The sequence below is a fragment of the Mangifera indica genome, chromosome 3 (genome assembly GCF_011075055.1).
Source record: "Mangifera indica cultivar Alphonso chromosome 3, CATAS_Mindica_2.1, whole genome shotgun sequence".
NCBI classification, from domain to species: Eukaryota; Viridiplantae; Streptophyta; class Magnoliopsida; order Sapindales; family Anacardiaceae; genus Mangifera; species Mangifera indica.
In genome coordinates this window covers 9,824,768-9,839,929 of record NC_058139.1, presented here as the reverse complement: position 1 = coordinate 9,839,929, position 15,162 = coordinate 9,824,768, and the positions used below count along the sequence as shown (strand labels likewise).

The 15,162-nt window shown below is 32.4% G+C and overlaps 2 protein-coding genes and 1 long non-coding RNA gene across 3 annotated transcripts; all 3 read left to right on the top strand.

Moving 5' to 3' along the window:
- Positions 1–3,056: 3,056 nt before the first annotated feature.
- LOC123209923 (uncharacterized isomerase BH0283-like) lies at positions 3,057–5,020 on the top strand. Its single transcript, XM_044628019.1, has 6 exons — positions 3,057–3,193; positions 3,290–3,499; positions 3,575–3,886; positions 3,969–4,130; positions 4,573–4,656; positions 4,756–5,020. The coding sequence occupies exons 1-6, from the start codon at positions 3,164–3,166 to the stop codon at positions 4,861–4,863; spliced, it is 906 nt and encodes a 301-aa protein (XP_044483954.1). The 5' UTR covers positions 3,057–3,163; the 3' UTR covers positions 4,864–5,020.
- Positions 5,021–7,381: 2,361 nt separating this feature from the next.
- Positions 7,382–9,162, top strand: LOC123209920 (probable aspartic proteinase GIP2). Its single transcript, XM_044628016.1, has one exon. The coding sequence runs from the start codon at positions 7,744–7,746 to the stop codon at positions 9,100–9,102; it is 1,359 nt and encodes a 452-aa protein (XP_044483951.1). The 5' UTR covers positions 7,382–7,743; the 3' UTR covers positions 9,103–9,162.
- Positions 9,163–13,160: 3,998 nt separating this feature from the next.
- Positions 13,161–13,929, top strand: LOC123209926. The gene is made up of 2 exons (XR_006501175.1): positions 13,161–13,529; positions 13,622–13,929. It is a non-coding gene; the product is annotated as an uncharacterized LOC123209926 (long non-coding RNA).
- Positions 13,930–15,162: the final 1,233 nt, after the last annotated feature.

Here is a 15,162-nt window from a genome sequence, read left to right as displayed (position 1 = left end):
GAAAATCATTCCAAACTGTAGATTTCACAATTTATTGTCCACATCTAATGATCAGATTTTGTACTTTGCACTAGTTTGTTTGATTAAAAAGAGAAAGCTAATCGAGAGACATAGCCTTTGCTTTCCTGGAAATAGAGAAGAAAAAACCATTTATTCTGAATTATTTGTTTGTGAATTCCATTTATTTGCAATTTACATGTCAAAGTTAGGAAGGAATCTATAACATCCATAGAACAGGAACCAAAAACGGCGGGTTTTTTAAAATTAATATCTCTAATTACACAACACGTTTACGTCAGTGAATTATCTGGTTTTCACCTGGGCAGAATGATTCTTTCCCAGTCAACCTAGGTCAAAAAGCACGGCTTGCAGGCATTCTCAGGGTCTGCAGGTTGTGCAGGCCTATTGGATTGGAAATTGGAAGCTTCTGGGTTAAACTCACGAGCTAGTATGGCCCAGTCTGAATATTTAGTTTCAACCTAAGATCTGAATATTTTGTGTACGTTGCAGAAGGAACACGTATATATATAGGATATTAGATGTTGTTAGTCAGATAAGAACTAAAGATATGTCTAATTTATGTTACTGTTGTTTAGAATTTAAAATTTAAAGTTTTGGTTTTTAGCAATATTTTTAAAATCAAATCGATAATTAAATCGATTATCTCATTAATTTATAATTTGATTGATTTAATCAATTTAATCAAAAAATAATAAAAAATAAAAAATAATTAAATCACTCAAAATAATTAAAATTTAAAAAATTCAAAAATCAATTTCAATAAAATCCAATTTTTAATCAGATTTGATCAAGTTAATAACAAAATTTATTTTTTATATTAATCAAACCAAACTTAAAATTGATTCTCAAATTTAAGCAATTAAACTAATCGATTCAATCTAATTTTCAAATCATTAGTGTAGAGTTACTAAAACGCATTTCACATAGTTTTGGTTGAGTTTCAAATCTTGTTATTTCAATTGACAAACACGATCAACTTTTTGATAGTCCTTGACATAACTCACAGACACAATGTAATTTCACTAGGTTTGTTAAGAGACGTGTCTACTTGTTCTACTTTGGGAAAAAAACATGTAACTCCTGATTGGAAAACCTAAAGCTAAACCCAAGGTAAATGCCATCACTTTAAAGTCTTTATTATGCATTGAAAAATATAGGCTAAAGGACTTATTTTTCTTCTATGTTTTATGTATTTTAAAATTTTTATCTATAAAATTTTAAAATTTTATTATTTTGTTAAGATTTTTTATTAGTGTTAAGGATAAAATTATTATTTAACAAAAAATATTTAAAAAACTAGAAGTTTATCTAATTTCTCTCTTTAATTTAAAAAACTAACAATTTTCTTCTATTCAAAGTTTGAAATTTTATATTTCTCTTATAGGATTTTTTTTCTTCTTCTCTAGCAATCATCTTCATTTTATTTTCGTTGTACAAAGACGATAAATTATCTTCGTCTGACAAATAGATAAAGAGGATTCATTGTATTTGTCTGATGAAAATAATTTATCTTTGTTCAATCAAAGAGATAGTCAAATGATCTTCGTGATCAGAATATAAACAATCACCGGAAAAGAAGAAAAAAAATTAACTTTTTAACTTTAAATAAAAAATAATTAATTTTTTTAATTGAGAAAAGAAATAAAATAAAATTTTAATTTTTAAAATTTTTTTTGTTAAATAATAATTTCCTCATCCATCTTAATAGAGGATTTGAATGAAATAATAAATATTTAATTTTTTAAAATCTTATAAATAAAAATTTAACTGCCTATAAATGGTTAAATGAAATTTTTAAAAGTAACAAAGAAAATTAAAAAAAAAAACATACCTTGGGTGGGAAATAGTCCTTTAGCCATGTTCAAAACACAACCAAAACTCTGTTAACCATGTTTTAATAACTTTGAATAGACCTGGTCACGGTTCATGAACCGCTGGTTTCGGTTCGGAACCACCGGTTCACGGTTTGAAAATATAAGGACCCTGAACCGAAACCATAATAGGACGGTTCATCCACGGTTCGGAACCGCCGATTCCGGTTCATGGCCCCGGTTCGGAACCGACGGTTTCGGTTCGATACCGATATTGAACAGTCAATTCTAATACATGATCTTGATTTAATTTTTAAATTATTAATTACAATAATTGAAAATTAAAAGAAAGGCTTGGACTTAATTACAATAAATAAAATTAATTATATAAATAAATTATATGATTAATTATAAAAAATAATAAATAAAATTAATTATAGAAATAAATTCTATAATTAATTATGAATTGTATAAAAAAAATTAAAATTGAAATTGAAATTAATAAAAAATTAAGAAAGAATTTAATTAAATTTAAGAAAATTTGATTGAATTGAAAGATTGAGAGAGTATTAATAGTTTAAAGAATGAGAATGAGAGTTTGAAGGATTGAGTGAGAGAGTAGAAAGATTGAAATTTGAGAGAATGAAATTTGGAGGAGTATATATAGGAAAAAACTTTTTTGAAAAAAATTAAAAATAGGGGGGGTGAATTGATCCCCTGCATTTTCTCTGAAAATTGCAGGGGATTGGTCCCCTGCAATTTTTCCTTCAAAAGGCAACGGTTCCTTGCGCAGGGTTTCGATTCCGGTTCTGAGTTTATCTGAGCCGGTTTCGATCCGATTCACGAGCCAAACCGGCCCGTGGCCAGGTCTAACTTTGAACCTTAAACTTTAAATCTAAATTCTAAACAAATGAATGTTTATTGGAATCCCAGCCTAAATTAACAACAGCAAGGTGAAATTAAATATATTTTTATTTCCTCTTTAATTAAAAATAATAATTTATTAAATATTAATTATCGATAAAAAAAATAGTGACCAAAGAAAGAGAGAAAAACATTTTAAAGAAAAAAACTAATTTTTCAAATTTTCAATAAAATTTTTTTATTAATTTTTAAATATTTTTTATTAAATAATAATTTTATTTTTATTTTTAATTAAAAGATAAGTATTTAAGTTATATTACTGAAATTGTGGGCGGCAATAAGTCTTTTGACCAGAAATATAATAAAAAAAAAAGATTTCATTTGCCGTTAAAAGCCTGGCTGCAGCTCCTCAGTTCAATTCATTCTCCACAAATCAGTCGCTTTTCTCCTCTAAAGCCAACTCCATTATGGCCAAGAAATTCGTTCAATATTCAGTTGTAATCGATCTCTCTCTTCCTATATCTCTTCACCTACACAGAGTACTAAATTTTTACATTGATATTACTTTCTGTTGCGGTTGAATGTTTCTGCAGGTGGATGCGTTCACGGATTCACCTTTCAACGGCAACCCAGCTGCGGTTTGTTTGTTGGACGAAGAACGAAGCGACGACTGGTTACAATCTGTAGCTCTCGAGTTCAATATCTCTGAAACCTGTTACTTGACTCGCCTTACTCACTCCGACTCCGACTCTGATCACTCACCTCCCAGATTTCGACTCAGATGGTTCACTCCGGTCGCCGAGGTCTGTTTTTTATCTTCAAAATTATTTTTTACTGTAATTTTAATCACAATTAATTCGACCATTTTCATTTTTTAGGTCGAACTTTGTGGTCATGCAACTTTGGCAGCTGCCCACACTCTCTTTTCGAGAGGTTTGGTCAAATCTAACGTGATTGAATTTGAAACTCTTTCTGGAATTCTCACTGCCAAAAAGGTTCCGGATTTGAAGGCAACCGGTGTCTCTAATTCACAGAATGGTGAAGCACTAGAGTGCTATTTTATTGAGTTGAATTTTCCTACTGTTCCAACTGCTGACTTCAACTCTACTGAGGTTGATTCAATTTATAAGGCCTTGAGTGTTTCTACAATTATTGATATGAAGATAACAACTACCTCAGAAGAAATCTTTGTAGTCCTTCTTGATCCTTCACTCTTTGATTTTTTTTTCTACATTCTGCATCATATCTTGGTAATATATGAAAATTTATTAGGTGGTTCTTCCATCAGCGAAATCTGTAGTGGAATTAGAGCCTCAGTTCGATGACATACAGAAGTGTCCTGGAACAGGAATAATTGTTTCAGGGCAAGCGCCATCAGAATCCGGATTTGATTTTTACAGCAGATTCTTCTACCCAAAAGTTGGCATCAATGAGGTTGGTGTTTTTGTGTTAGGTGACTACTTAAATGAACAATTTTATGTCGTATGACTTCAATTGCCATATACATACAACTTCTATCTAGTTTTTCTATCTAATATTCTAAGCGAATTATTTTGAAGGGAAAGAAAAAATAAATAATTATAAAGTATGACTATAAACAATACAGATAAGTAAGTATAATTTATTTAACGGTATAGGTTTTTTCATCTTCCTCATGTGATTTCTGTTGAAGTCTGAATGAGATCTTTAAAGAATGTTTCACACGGCAACACCTGGGCTAATCCATTCTAATTTGAATACCAATCCTAGTTTTGTTTGCATGGCCTTCCCACAACTGGAAGTCTGGTAACTAAGATGAAGCAATTATCTTAGATCAACCGTCTAGTCTCTGAAGATTGAAATTAGCTTTCTTATGTATAATTTCTTGTTTGCCTAGGATCCTGTTTCCGGAAGTGCACATTGTGCTTTGGCACCTTACTGGAGTCGAAAGCTGGGGAAGAATGACTTGGTGGCATATGCGGTATGATCTCTCCCTGTCTTAATTATCAACAAACATATCTCTATTGTTGGCAAAAATAAATGTTGCATGCTGATTTGTACTGTTTTCATTGCTCTGCAGGCATCGCCTAGAAGCGGCATCATGAACATACATGTAGACGAGAAGAGTCAGAGAGTTCTGCTACGAGGGAAAGCTGTCACCGTGATGGAGGGCTCTCTGTTAGCTTAGAATTTAAGAAATTTCTGCAATGGCCTGTATCAAATTCAATAAATGGAAACAACTAAGTAGATGGATGTTTACCATTTTCTTAGCTCTGCTTCCCTCTTTATCATCTTGTTATAACCTTGATGAAATGGAAGTGATAATTAAATTCAGCGTGTGAAAATTTTTGCTTCAATGGGGCTCTCCAGGGTTTAGGATTCACACCTATGAGGATTTTATGCTCCTTGACATTGAAAATTCTGACTAACTATTTTCCTTCAAGTGTTTTCTTACCTTGATATTGGTTTTCACTCAATAGAAAATAGAAAAAAGAAATTTAAAAACCCAACAAACGATTCACTCAACATCATCTCTCCTTCTCTAAACACATCTCCTCCACCATCCCTATCAATCTTCCAAAGAGAAAATCACAAATTACAGTACTGCATGGCCGGGAGACATGCAATTGCAACCTGGCGAATGCAATTTGATCGTGGAAGGACTGGACGACAAACCAGGGGGACCATTAACAAGGAATCTTTTTTTTTTTTTTTTTCCAATTTAGGCTTGTTTTTATGCATTGAAGAGCATGCGACACTTTTCACCTCTTGAAATCATAAATCACATTTTTAACCAAAAAATTAACTCTTTCCATTGACAGAGTGCCAAAAGTTCAACAATCATATTGTCAATATTTATTTTACGTTTCAAAATTATCATATCACTCCAAAATAACAAAATTTTAAAAAATCTCTTTAGTTATCATCAACATTATCTTCTCTTTTCCTTTCACTTTTATTTGTTTCTTTTAGGTGGCATGGTCGGCTGGTACTACCGCTACTATCACCATCCTTTACCTTGACAAACCACCCCACATTCTCAATTACACAAGCCACCCTCTCAAACAACTCATTCATCTTCAAAATTTTTGCCTTGCACTGCAATTACTTCAATGTCAAATTGTTCGCCATAATAGATGGAAGCTACATTGTCGCCCTTGCTGACATTACCAAATCCAGTAACACTCTAATTCTATCAACATTGGCATTGAAAAGATCAATAAAATCTTTATAGAAGACTTGATCTATGATTGATTCAATTACTCTACCAGTGACGTTAAAAAGAAACGATAAATCAAAGAAATATTTATAACCTTTGCATTGTTATGACAAAATCTTCAAGTCAACGCCCCTAAGAACATCTTAATTAGCACAAAGAGGTTGAATGCGATTAAAGACACAATGAAAGAGTTCGAGATGATGGTAAACTCGTGGAGACTAGGGGTTTCAAATAATTGCAAGGATTGTATTGTAGATTTCCAAATATGTAAAGGGGTCATAATATCATGTTAAACATTAAGATGAAATCTATAAAATAATTATTCTTGTTATTTTTTTCAAAATTTTTTTATAGTAAAATTACTGTTTTACTCCGTATTAATTTTTTTTTTTTAAGAATTAGATTTTAAGTGAAAACATATAATTTATACATCAGGGGAAAATGATAATCCCTCGTGTTATCTATGATATAAGAGTGATATACTGATATAGTACTACAAGTCAATGCATGAAATATTATGTCATGTATTTAATAACTATTAATAAGAGAGAAATTTTTTATTAGATGAGATAAATTGATTAATTGGTGGTATAGATTATGTTCTATCACAATTATATTATACATATTATGGTTTGTTTATAATATCTTAATCAATCAAACTTGTGTCCAGAAAATCAATTAGATGGTTTGCTTTCTTAAATTCATGTTGTTATAGTTTATTGGGTCTAAGTATTACAAGTTGAACCCAATCATGATTTAAGAGACTGGTCAAACCTGGCCCATTAAACATTTCTCCAATTATTATTACTTTTTATTTGAACCATGAAAAAAAAGTTTAATTAAACTCTCATATATATATATATATATATATATATATATGTGTGTGTGCTTTGACAAGTTGAATTGGTGCTTTGCTTTTGTTCCTCCGTTCAGTGTGCTTTGACAAGTTGAATTGGTATTTTGCTTGTGTTCTTCTACTTCTTTTCTTTTTTTTTTTTCCCTCTTTTACTCTGTTTTTCTGCTTGACCTGCTGTTGGACTAGGTTTGTTAGACTTTGCGTGATCAGTAGCTTGTTGAATTCATACTGATTCGTTTTGTTGCTTCTGCATGTGTTTTGACACTGGTTTCTTTTTTTTTTTTTTTCTTTATCTTTGTTGATATTACCTGTTGCTGTTCTAACTGTTTTTTGTTGCTGCATGTGGTCTTGTTATTCTGTTCTCTTTCTGTCTAGTTGCTAATACTTCTTCCTGAATTAGTCTTCTTGTTGATTGACAATGCTGTTGTTGTTGATCTTGTTGACATACTGATTCTTCAAATCTTTTATTGTTGTATGCCTGTTTTATATTTGTGCAGTTTTTCTTTTAAGGCTGACCTGTTTAGTTTCCTTTTTTTGGCAGTTGCTTGACCCACTCAGGGCATTCTGGCATTCTTGCTTCATATTTGTTTCTTTTGTTTTGTTCAATTTTGTAACTAATAGCCTATTGTGACTCTTGTGCAGAATTTTCTCCTGTTTAATCTAATCTTCTTCTTCTGCGCTTTGGTTCTAAGTTTTTTATCTTTTTGTTCGCAGGATTTGGACAGTGCTATCTTTTTACTCTCACAGACAATTGTTTTCCCAATCTTTGTTACCTTTGTGCAGATTCTTTGTGACTACTCTAATTTTCCTTTTTTGGTTGGTCTTTGATTCAGGTTTCTGTCTGAATTTGCAACCTCTCCACTCAGCAGAGTTTACCCTAACAAACTCTTTAATTTTTTTGGTTTTACCTCTGATCCTCTCATTGCCTACCTCTCTTTGATGGGCCTGGGCCTGGCTCGCTTTGTCTTATATAAATCTACTCTCCTTTTCCAATGACTAAGGGTAGCTCTCAGGTCCGTCGTCTCTATAGATCTCCCGTTATTGTCTGTGTGGTACGCAAATCTGCAATGACACCTTCATCCGCCGTTCACTTTCTTCTCTTTTCATCTCTAATTTTCTTCTCCGTTTCTTCTTCAGCTTCCCAACAATCTTCACGCCCGAAAGCTCTCCTCCTCCCAGTCTTCAAAGACGCTTCCACTCTTCAATATTTCACCACCACCCACCAAAGAACCCCACTTCAGCCCATTATCCTCGTGCTAGATCTCGGTGGCCCATTCTTATGGTTGCGCTGTGACCAAAATTACGTTTCTTCCACCTACCAACTAGTCAGCTGTGGCTCAATCCGATGCTGGCGGTCTAAAGGCAACGACTGCAAAACCTGCTTCTCCGCGCGTTGGCCGGGAAGCAACAACAGCACTGTGACCCACTCAGCCACCGGAGGTGAAGTTGCTCGAGATGTTGTGGTGGTGCAATCTACAAACGGATTCAATCCGGGAAGGAGTGTTTCGGTGCCCAACTTCGTGTTTTCCTGCATGCCAACTTCTGTTCTGGAGGGCCTGGCGAGCGGAGTTGTTGGGATGGCCGGCCTCGGAAGCGGAAGAATCGCACTTCCTTCACAATTCTCTTCAACTTTCACTTTCGGGAGAAAGTTCGCAATCTGTCTTTCTTCTTCAAACGGCGTCGTCTTCTTTGGAGAAAGTCCATACGTTTTCCTCCCCAATGTCGACGCTTCTCGGCTCCTCAGCTTCACTCCGCTCGTCGTCAACCCAGTCAGCATGGCCTCCGATTCCACCCAAGGCGAGCCTTCCGCCGAATATTTCATTGGCGTGGAATCGATCAACATCGACGACAAAGTAGTCCACTTGAACAAAACATTACTTTCTATAGATAGCCAAGGCGCTGGCGGAACAAAAATAAGCACGCTGTATCCCAACACCGTGTTGGAGGACTCAATCTACAAGGCCGTGACTGAGGCTTTTATCAGCGCGTCCGCCACCAGAAACATCACCAGGGTAGCGTCTGTGGAGCCATTTGATCTGTGCTTCGATTCGAGGAAAATTCTTGGCACGCGCGTGGGACCAAATGTGCCGACCATTAATCTGGTTCTAGAGAGGAATGTGACGTGGAGCATTTTTGGAGCGAATTCTATGGTGGAGGTGAAGCAGGAGGTGTATTGTCTTGGATTTGTCAATGGCGGAAATAATCCCCGAACTTCCATCGTCATCGGAGGGCATCAATTGGAGAATATTCTTGTTCAATTTGATTTGGCAACATCGCAGTTGGGGTTCAGCTCTTCGCTTCTCAGTCGGCAAACTACTTGTGCCAGCTTCAACACCACCTTCGGTAACTGATTTAATCGTCGCCGACGAGATTGTAATATATTTTTAAAAGTACATATTACATTCTCAGCACCAACTGGAAATTTACAATAATTTAAAAAATATAAAGTACCGAAAGGTGATAGCCTTGATCCACCAAGATAAAATCATAATCCAGTCTTTTGCTTCTTAAGGCAACAAGCTTCCGGGGATATTGTAAATTTCATAGCATTGAATACCTCCAGTATAGCTGCGCAAATCAAATTGAATAATATTATGTAATCCAGTTTAGCTGATGTTCTCTTTCCACAAATAATTTTGACGCTACGTAATTGGTAGGGGTGAACAAAACCGGTTAACCGAACCGGTTAACCGGTTTTACAAACCGAACCGAATTTTCGGTTTTATAAAAATCACGAACCGAAACCGAACCATTTTATACATTAACCGATTTATAACCGAACCGAAATTATTGGATAACCGATCCGGATTTTCGGTTACCCAATTTTGAACCGAATTTTAACAATTAATATTTCAATTAAGTTTTTAATATAAATTGTTTTCTTTTCTAATTTTAGCTTTCACTAAACATATAAGCAATAACCTAAGAAAACCAAACTTTCATGCTTTTAATAAGAACTTTACAATTGAATACTCACCTATAAGAGCTGTGGCGGTTTGTGGTGGGTTTCAATATGTTTTTGCAAGCCCAAAATCAATGGTAAAAATCTACTGCAAGAATAGAGAGGAGAAAAAAATATGGCAGTGAAGATTGTTGCAATGCAAGCAAGAATGAAGAAGAGAGAATGAAAAAGAAGAGAAAAGGAGATGAGACGTGTTGAGCCTTGGTTGCTTGCTTCTTGGATAGCTCTGCAACTGCAACAATTCTGCACAGTAGCTGGCTGGCTAGGTGGCTGGAGATAGACAAAGAAGAAAAATTACGGAAAAGCCGGAAGCAAAGGAAAAGAAAATAACCTTTTTTCTGTAAATAAACCTTTAACTTTTTATGTTAATAAAAAAGGGTAAATTTCAATTTTTAGGATAAATTTTTTATTATTTTTTAAATTTGAAAATTGAACCGGTTATTAGTTAACCGATTTTTTAATTTGAGTAAACCGAAAACCGAATCGAATTTTCGGTTTTTGTAATATTTTGACCCGGTAACCGAACCAGTTTTATGGGTAACCTATTTTTCGGTCCGAATACCGGTTCGGTTATTGGAAATTTTTGAATGCTACGTACAAATTCTTATTTCAAACTGGTAAACAATTTATGAGCAATATTTGTTGTGTTTAAACGGGTGTTTCAAAATAAAATTAGATTTAAGTTGAATTAAATTGAACGATTAAGTGTATTTAAATTGGGTTTAATATGAAAAAGTCAAACGTCTTATTAGGTTTGAGATTGATATGAAAAATCAAGTTCAAATTTGATTATTATTAAATCAAAATTAAATTTATTTATTAAATTTAAACTTATATATATTTTTAAATAAAAGAAAATATGAAAATGAGTTGAAATGTGACACAGATACATAATCAGTAACGGAATAAACTTGATCTATATTTTCACAAGGGATTGAGGGCGACGCAATGGCATTTTTCTTTTGCACAAAATTAAAATATTGCAGAAAAAAAATGAATGCAAATGACACCAATCTTTGATGTGGCTCACCCTTTGAGATGGGCTACATCCACCGGACAACTTTGAATAAAACTTCTACTAATAAAATAGTTAGCACACTGAGAGTCTTCTCTAGATTAATAGTAAAGGAATACAAGATAGAGATCTCACCAAAATAGTGACACTCAAGGTGTTTCCCGAACCCCAAATTTGATTTGTCATCTTTGTCAAGATAGAAAAAAACGTTTTTGTTGGTTAATAATAACTGAGAATAGACTATGATTAAAAAAAAAGTTAAGAGAAAAAGAAAACGTAACCATTGCCGTCTTCAACTGTCAATAATGATGGTTGGAAAAACCCTAAAATAAAATATTTATTTTTTAAATTTTGAGTGGAGGACTTTGTTTTATTTTTAAATCTATGAGAAAATATGATAAATTTTTATTTTTAAAATATTATTGTTAAATGATAATTTTACCTTAACGATAATAGTAAAATTTAATAGATAAAATTTGTATTTAAATTTTTAAAAATTAACAAATATAAATTTGTATTTATACTAAACCTTTGGGTGAAAATAAGTCTTTTGGCCTTCTATTTATAGGCAAGAATTACTTGGAGGCTAATACACGTGACCTCTTTGTTTTATTCCCAACTCTTATTCTTCGTCTTCCCGTGACTTTTATTCTTCATCTTCCTTTTATTATTTATTTATTTATATTATTATTACATGTGTGCCCCTAATGCAGGAGGAACCACAAACACAATCACCATTAAAAATACTGAAGTTAACAAGTAAGTAGATGGGTGTAAACCATTTTCTAGGTCTGGATGAAGTGGCCTAAATGTTATAAAGAAAGTAGAAAGTTAAGGTGGCTACTCTGTTTCTGTTTTTGTGTGATGTTACATTACTTTCTATGGCCAAGAAGGGCCACGCAAAACCCTCCATATTCGTCTTTTATTAACACTGCCTTCTATTAATTTTTATCGTAACCCATGTGCCTTCTATTAATCTTGCTTTTTCTAGGTTGATTTTTCTTGATCATAAACTGGACAATTTTCAAATTTCGTGTCTTTTCTTCTTCCTTTCTGCTCACTTGGATCTCTTTCAAAGACAACCAATTGATACATGAATTATTCCAGCGTTAAAATGATCAAAACTAAGAAGACCGAACTTGAGCCCAATTAAAGAACCAATTGAGCTACATAAATCATACCATGTGATACATGATTCCCAAATAAGTCTGAGTTAGCATCCGAAAATATGAAGTTTTCACAACAATCACCATTAAAAATACTAAAGGAATCAACTAAGTAGATGGGTGTAAACCATTTTCTTAGCTCTTCTTCCCTCACACCTCTGAGGATTTATGCTCTTTGACATTGAAAATTCTGATTAACTATTTTCTTTCAAGTTTTTTCTTAACCTGGTTCTGATTTTCACTCAATAGAAAAAATCAAATCAAATCAAAAACCCAACAAACGATTCACTCAAAAAATTAAAAACCACTTCGGTTGCCTGATTTAATGGTCCCCTATAGTCAAGATTATAATCTAATTTTAGAAGTTTGACTCAGTGATCCATTTGTTAGCCGACTAAGCTTATTCAAGCTTCAAGGTGCCTAACAAAAGCCATGCTAATAAAGTGAATATTCTATAGTATAAGACAAAACAATTAGTTTTCATTTCGGTCGAAGATGGTTAAAGAGGAAACGAAGAGATAACACAAGAGAGAAAACGATCGATTATTAAAGACATCGACTATTAAAGACAGTGAATCAATGCTAGAGAGAAGTGAAAAAAACTTTAAGGGGTATTTGTTATTTTTCAAAATTTTAAGTTGAAAAGAAATTGTGAGTTCTTTAAATATGAGGAGAAAAATGTAATAAAATATAATTATATTAAAAAAAAAATTAATATAATACCAGAAAATTAAATCATCAAATTATTTATAACTATTTTATTTTTTAAAATTATTATATTATTTTAAAAAAATTAAATTAATTTTTTTAAATACTAAAATTTGAAAAGTTAATTTTCAGCTTAACTTTTAAAAATTTTTGGGTGAAACCATAAAAGACTATATTTCAAGAAAAGAGAAAAATCATAAAAAGATCACTACCTTAACAAATAATTTCTTATATATTATGTAATCTAAGTAAATTATTTTAAATATAGAAGAATAAAGTGAAACTAAATTTAAAAAAAAAAAAAAAAAGAGAATTCCCTTGAATTCTCATCAGCTTTATTATCAAAATGAATAAATGTATATACCTGACTCTTCGCAAAGCAAAGGGGTGAGCAGACTATTTATACTAAATTTACACCATTCTATGAACCAATCAAAAACAATTGCTTCGCGCAAGAAAATTGCACAAGTCATGGTGGAAAGTCAAAATAGGGTTGGTAAACATCTTTTCATTGATGGGAAAATTTTCTTGTGCAATACGCTGATGAGATGACTAAACACTCTTCCTGGAGAAAAAAATTATTGTTTGTTGCAGGTCTGCATCTCCAGCATCCATATTTGACTTTTTTGGCCCGATTCACATGGCATTACCCAAAACGAAGAAATTTGGATTGCCCACTTGAACTCTGAGTGGTGTAAAATTCATTTCAGGGCGGTGGGGGCAGTGATATTTTCCAATAGAAAGACTTTTGCTCCGCCACTCACCTTGCATTCATACAGTTCGCCATTTTGATAAAATCTTGACAGAGGCACTCATTTGCATTACTCTACCTTTTATTGTCCGTTTCTTATTTCACAAATTCTTATTTCATCTTTCTGCTTTCAATCTTTATGACCATTGGGGTTGAATGACTTTGTGGCTTATCAGGTACTCTTTGAAATTAACAACTATTAATTCTAGTTAAGTGTTAAATGTTTATTCATTATTATTATTATTATTTGTTCACATTACTATGTCAGTTGTAGGCATCACCTAGAACTGGGATTTTGAAGGTTCATTGGGATGAGGAGAATGAGACTTGCAGCAAGGGAAAGCTGTTACTGTGATAGAAGGCTCTCTGTCAACTTAGGTTTGGATCATTAAATCTGCATGCATGTCTATTACAGTGGACAACACTCCAATTCCTCCCCATAAACTCGTTTTATCATTTCAAATTTTTATAACAATTATAGCGAGAATGATATGTTATTATTCGACAGTTTCCCTCTGGGGTTTGACCTAAAAACGCTTTTCACCTTTTTAATACATAAATTAGACTTTTTTTAAACTCAAAATCTAAATTCTGTAATGAAAAAGAACATTTTTCACTTCCTTAATACATAAATCAATTTTTTTTTACTGAAAATATAAGTCTGTTAGTGAAAAACATCTTAACGTAATGCCAAAATGTTAAAATATTCAAATTATCTATAGTATTTCACTTTTTGAAATTATCATATTATCCCATAAAAAACAATTTTAAATAATCTATTTAGTTATCAAATTTATATCAATATTTTTTTTTTTCTTTTACTCTCACTTCCTTCATCATGGGTGGTGTTATCGATCCTTACTACCACTGAGGTCATCATCTTGCACCCATTCATCCTCAAAATATTTGTCTTGTATCAAAACTAATTTGACATCAAAATGTTAGCTATGGTGGCGTTGCCTTTGCTAATATGACCAAATCCAATATCACCCTTTATTCGACCAACACTGACATGACAAAAGGATCAATAAAATTTTTATATAAAACTTAATCTATGACTTTTTTACTAATGCTACCATCAGTCGGTCGTACGAATTGAAAAAAAACAAATCGAAAAAATTTTCATAACCCTCGTATTGTCATAACAAAATCCTCTAAGAACATGTGGATTGACACAAAATGGTTGGATAAGAACATAATGAAAGGAGTTTGAGATAGTGATGAACTTGTAGCAACTAGGGTTTTAAAGAATTATAAGGGTTATATTGCAGATTTTCAAACCTTTAAAAAAATCAAAACATCACCTTTAAAACATAAGGTGAAACACTAGAAAAGTTTTTTTTTTTTTTTTTATAATTTTTCAAAATTTTTTATAATAAATTATGAATTTTCTTTTATATCCTCAACTTTTTTTTAATTAAATTAGATTTTAAATGAGAAATTGTGATACATACATTCAAAGAGTGAAAAAAATTTAGATTAAGCGTGAGATAGGAAAATGGTAATCACATTCATTATTTATGATATGACAGTCACAAGGCAATGCATGAATATTATGTAGTTATTTCATTTAATAACTATTAATAAAAATCCACAAAAGAGAAAATTTTTCTTAGATGAGATAAGCTGATTAGCTGGTGGTAATGCTTCATATTTTATTCAATCAAACTTGTGTCCAAACAAAAAAAATTAGATGGGCTTTATTGTTGAATTCATCTTGTTATCGTTGTTGGGTCTAGAGTTTAACAAGTTGGACCCAGTCATTATTTAAAATACAACTCAAACCTGGCCCATTAAAACATTTCTCCA

Excerpts from the sequence above, each read along its gene's own strand:
- LOC123209923 (XM_044628019.1), top strand. The coding sequence starts at position 3,164 with ATGGCCAAGAAATTCGTTCAATATTCAGTT. Across the intron at positions 3,194-3,289 it reads AATTCGTTCAATATTCAGTT|GTGGATGCGTTCACGGATTC; the intron begins GTAATCGATCTC and ends ATGTTTCTGCAG. Across the intron at positions 4,657-4,755 it reads ATGACTTGGTGGCATATGCG|GCATCGCCTAGAAGCGGCAT; the intron begins GTATGATCTCTC and ends ATTGCTCTGCAG.
- LOC123209920 (XM_044628016.1), top strand. The coding sequence starts at position 7,744 with ATGACTAAGGGTAGCTCTCAGGTCCGTCGTCTCTATAGATCTCCCGTT.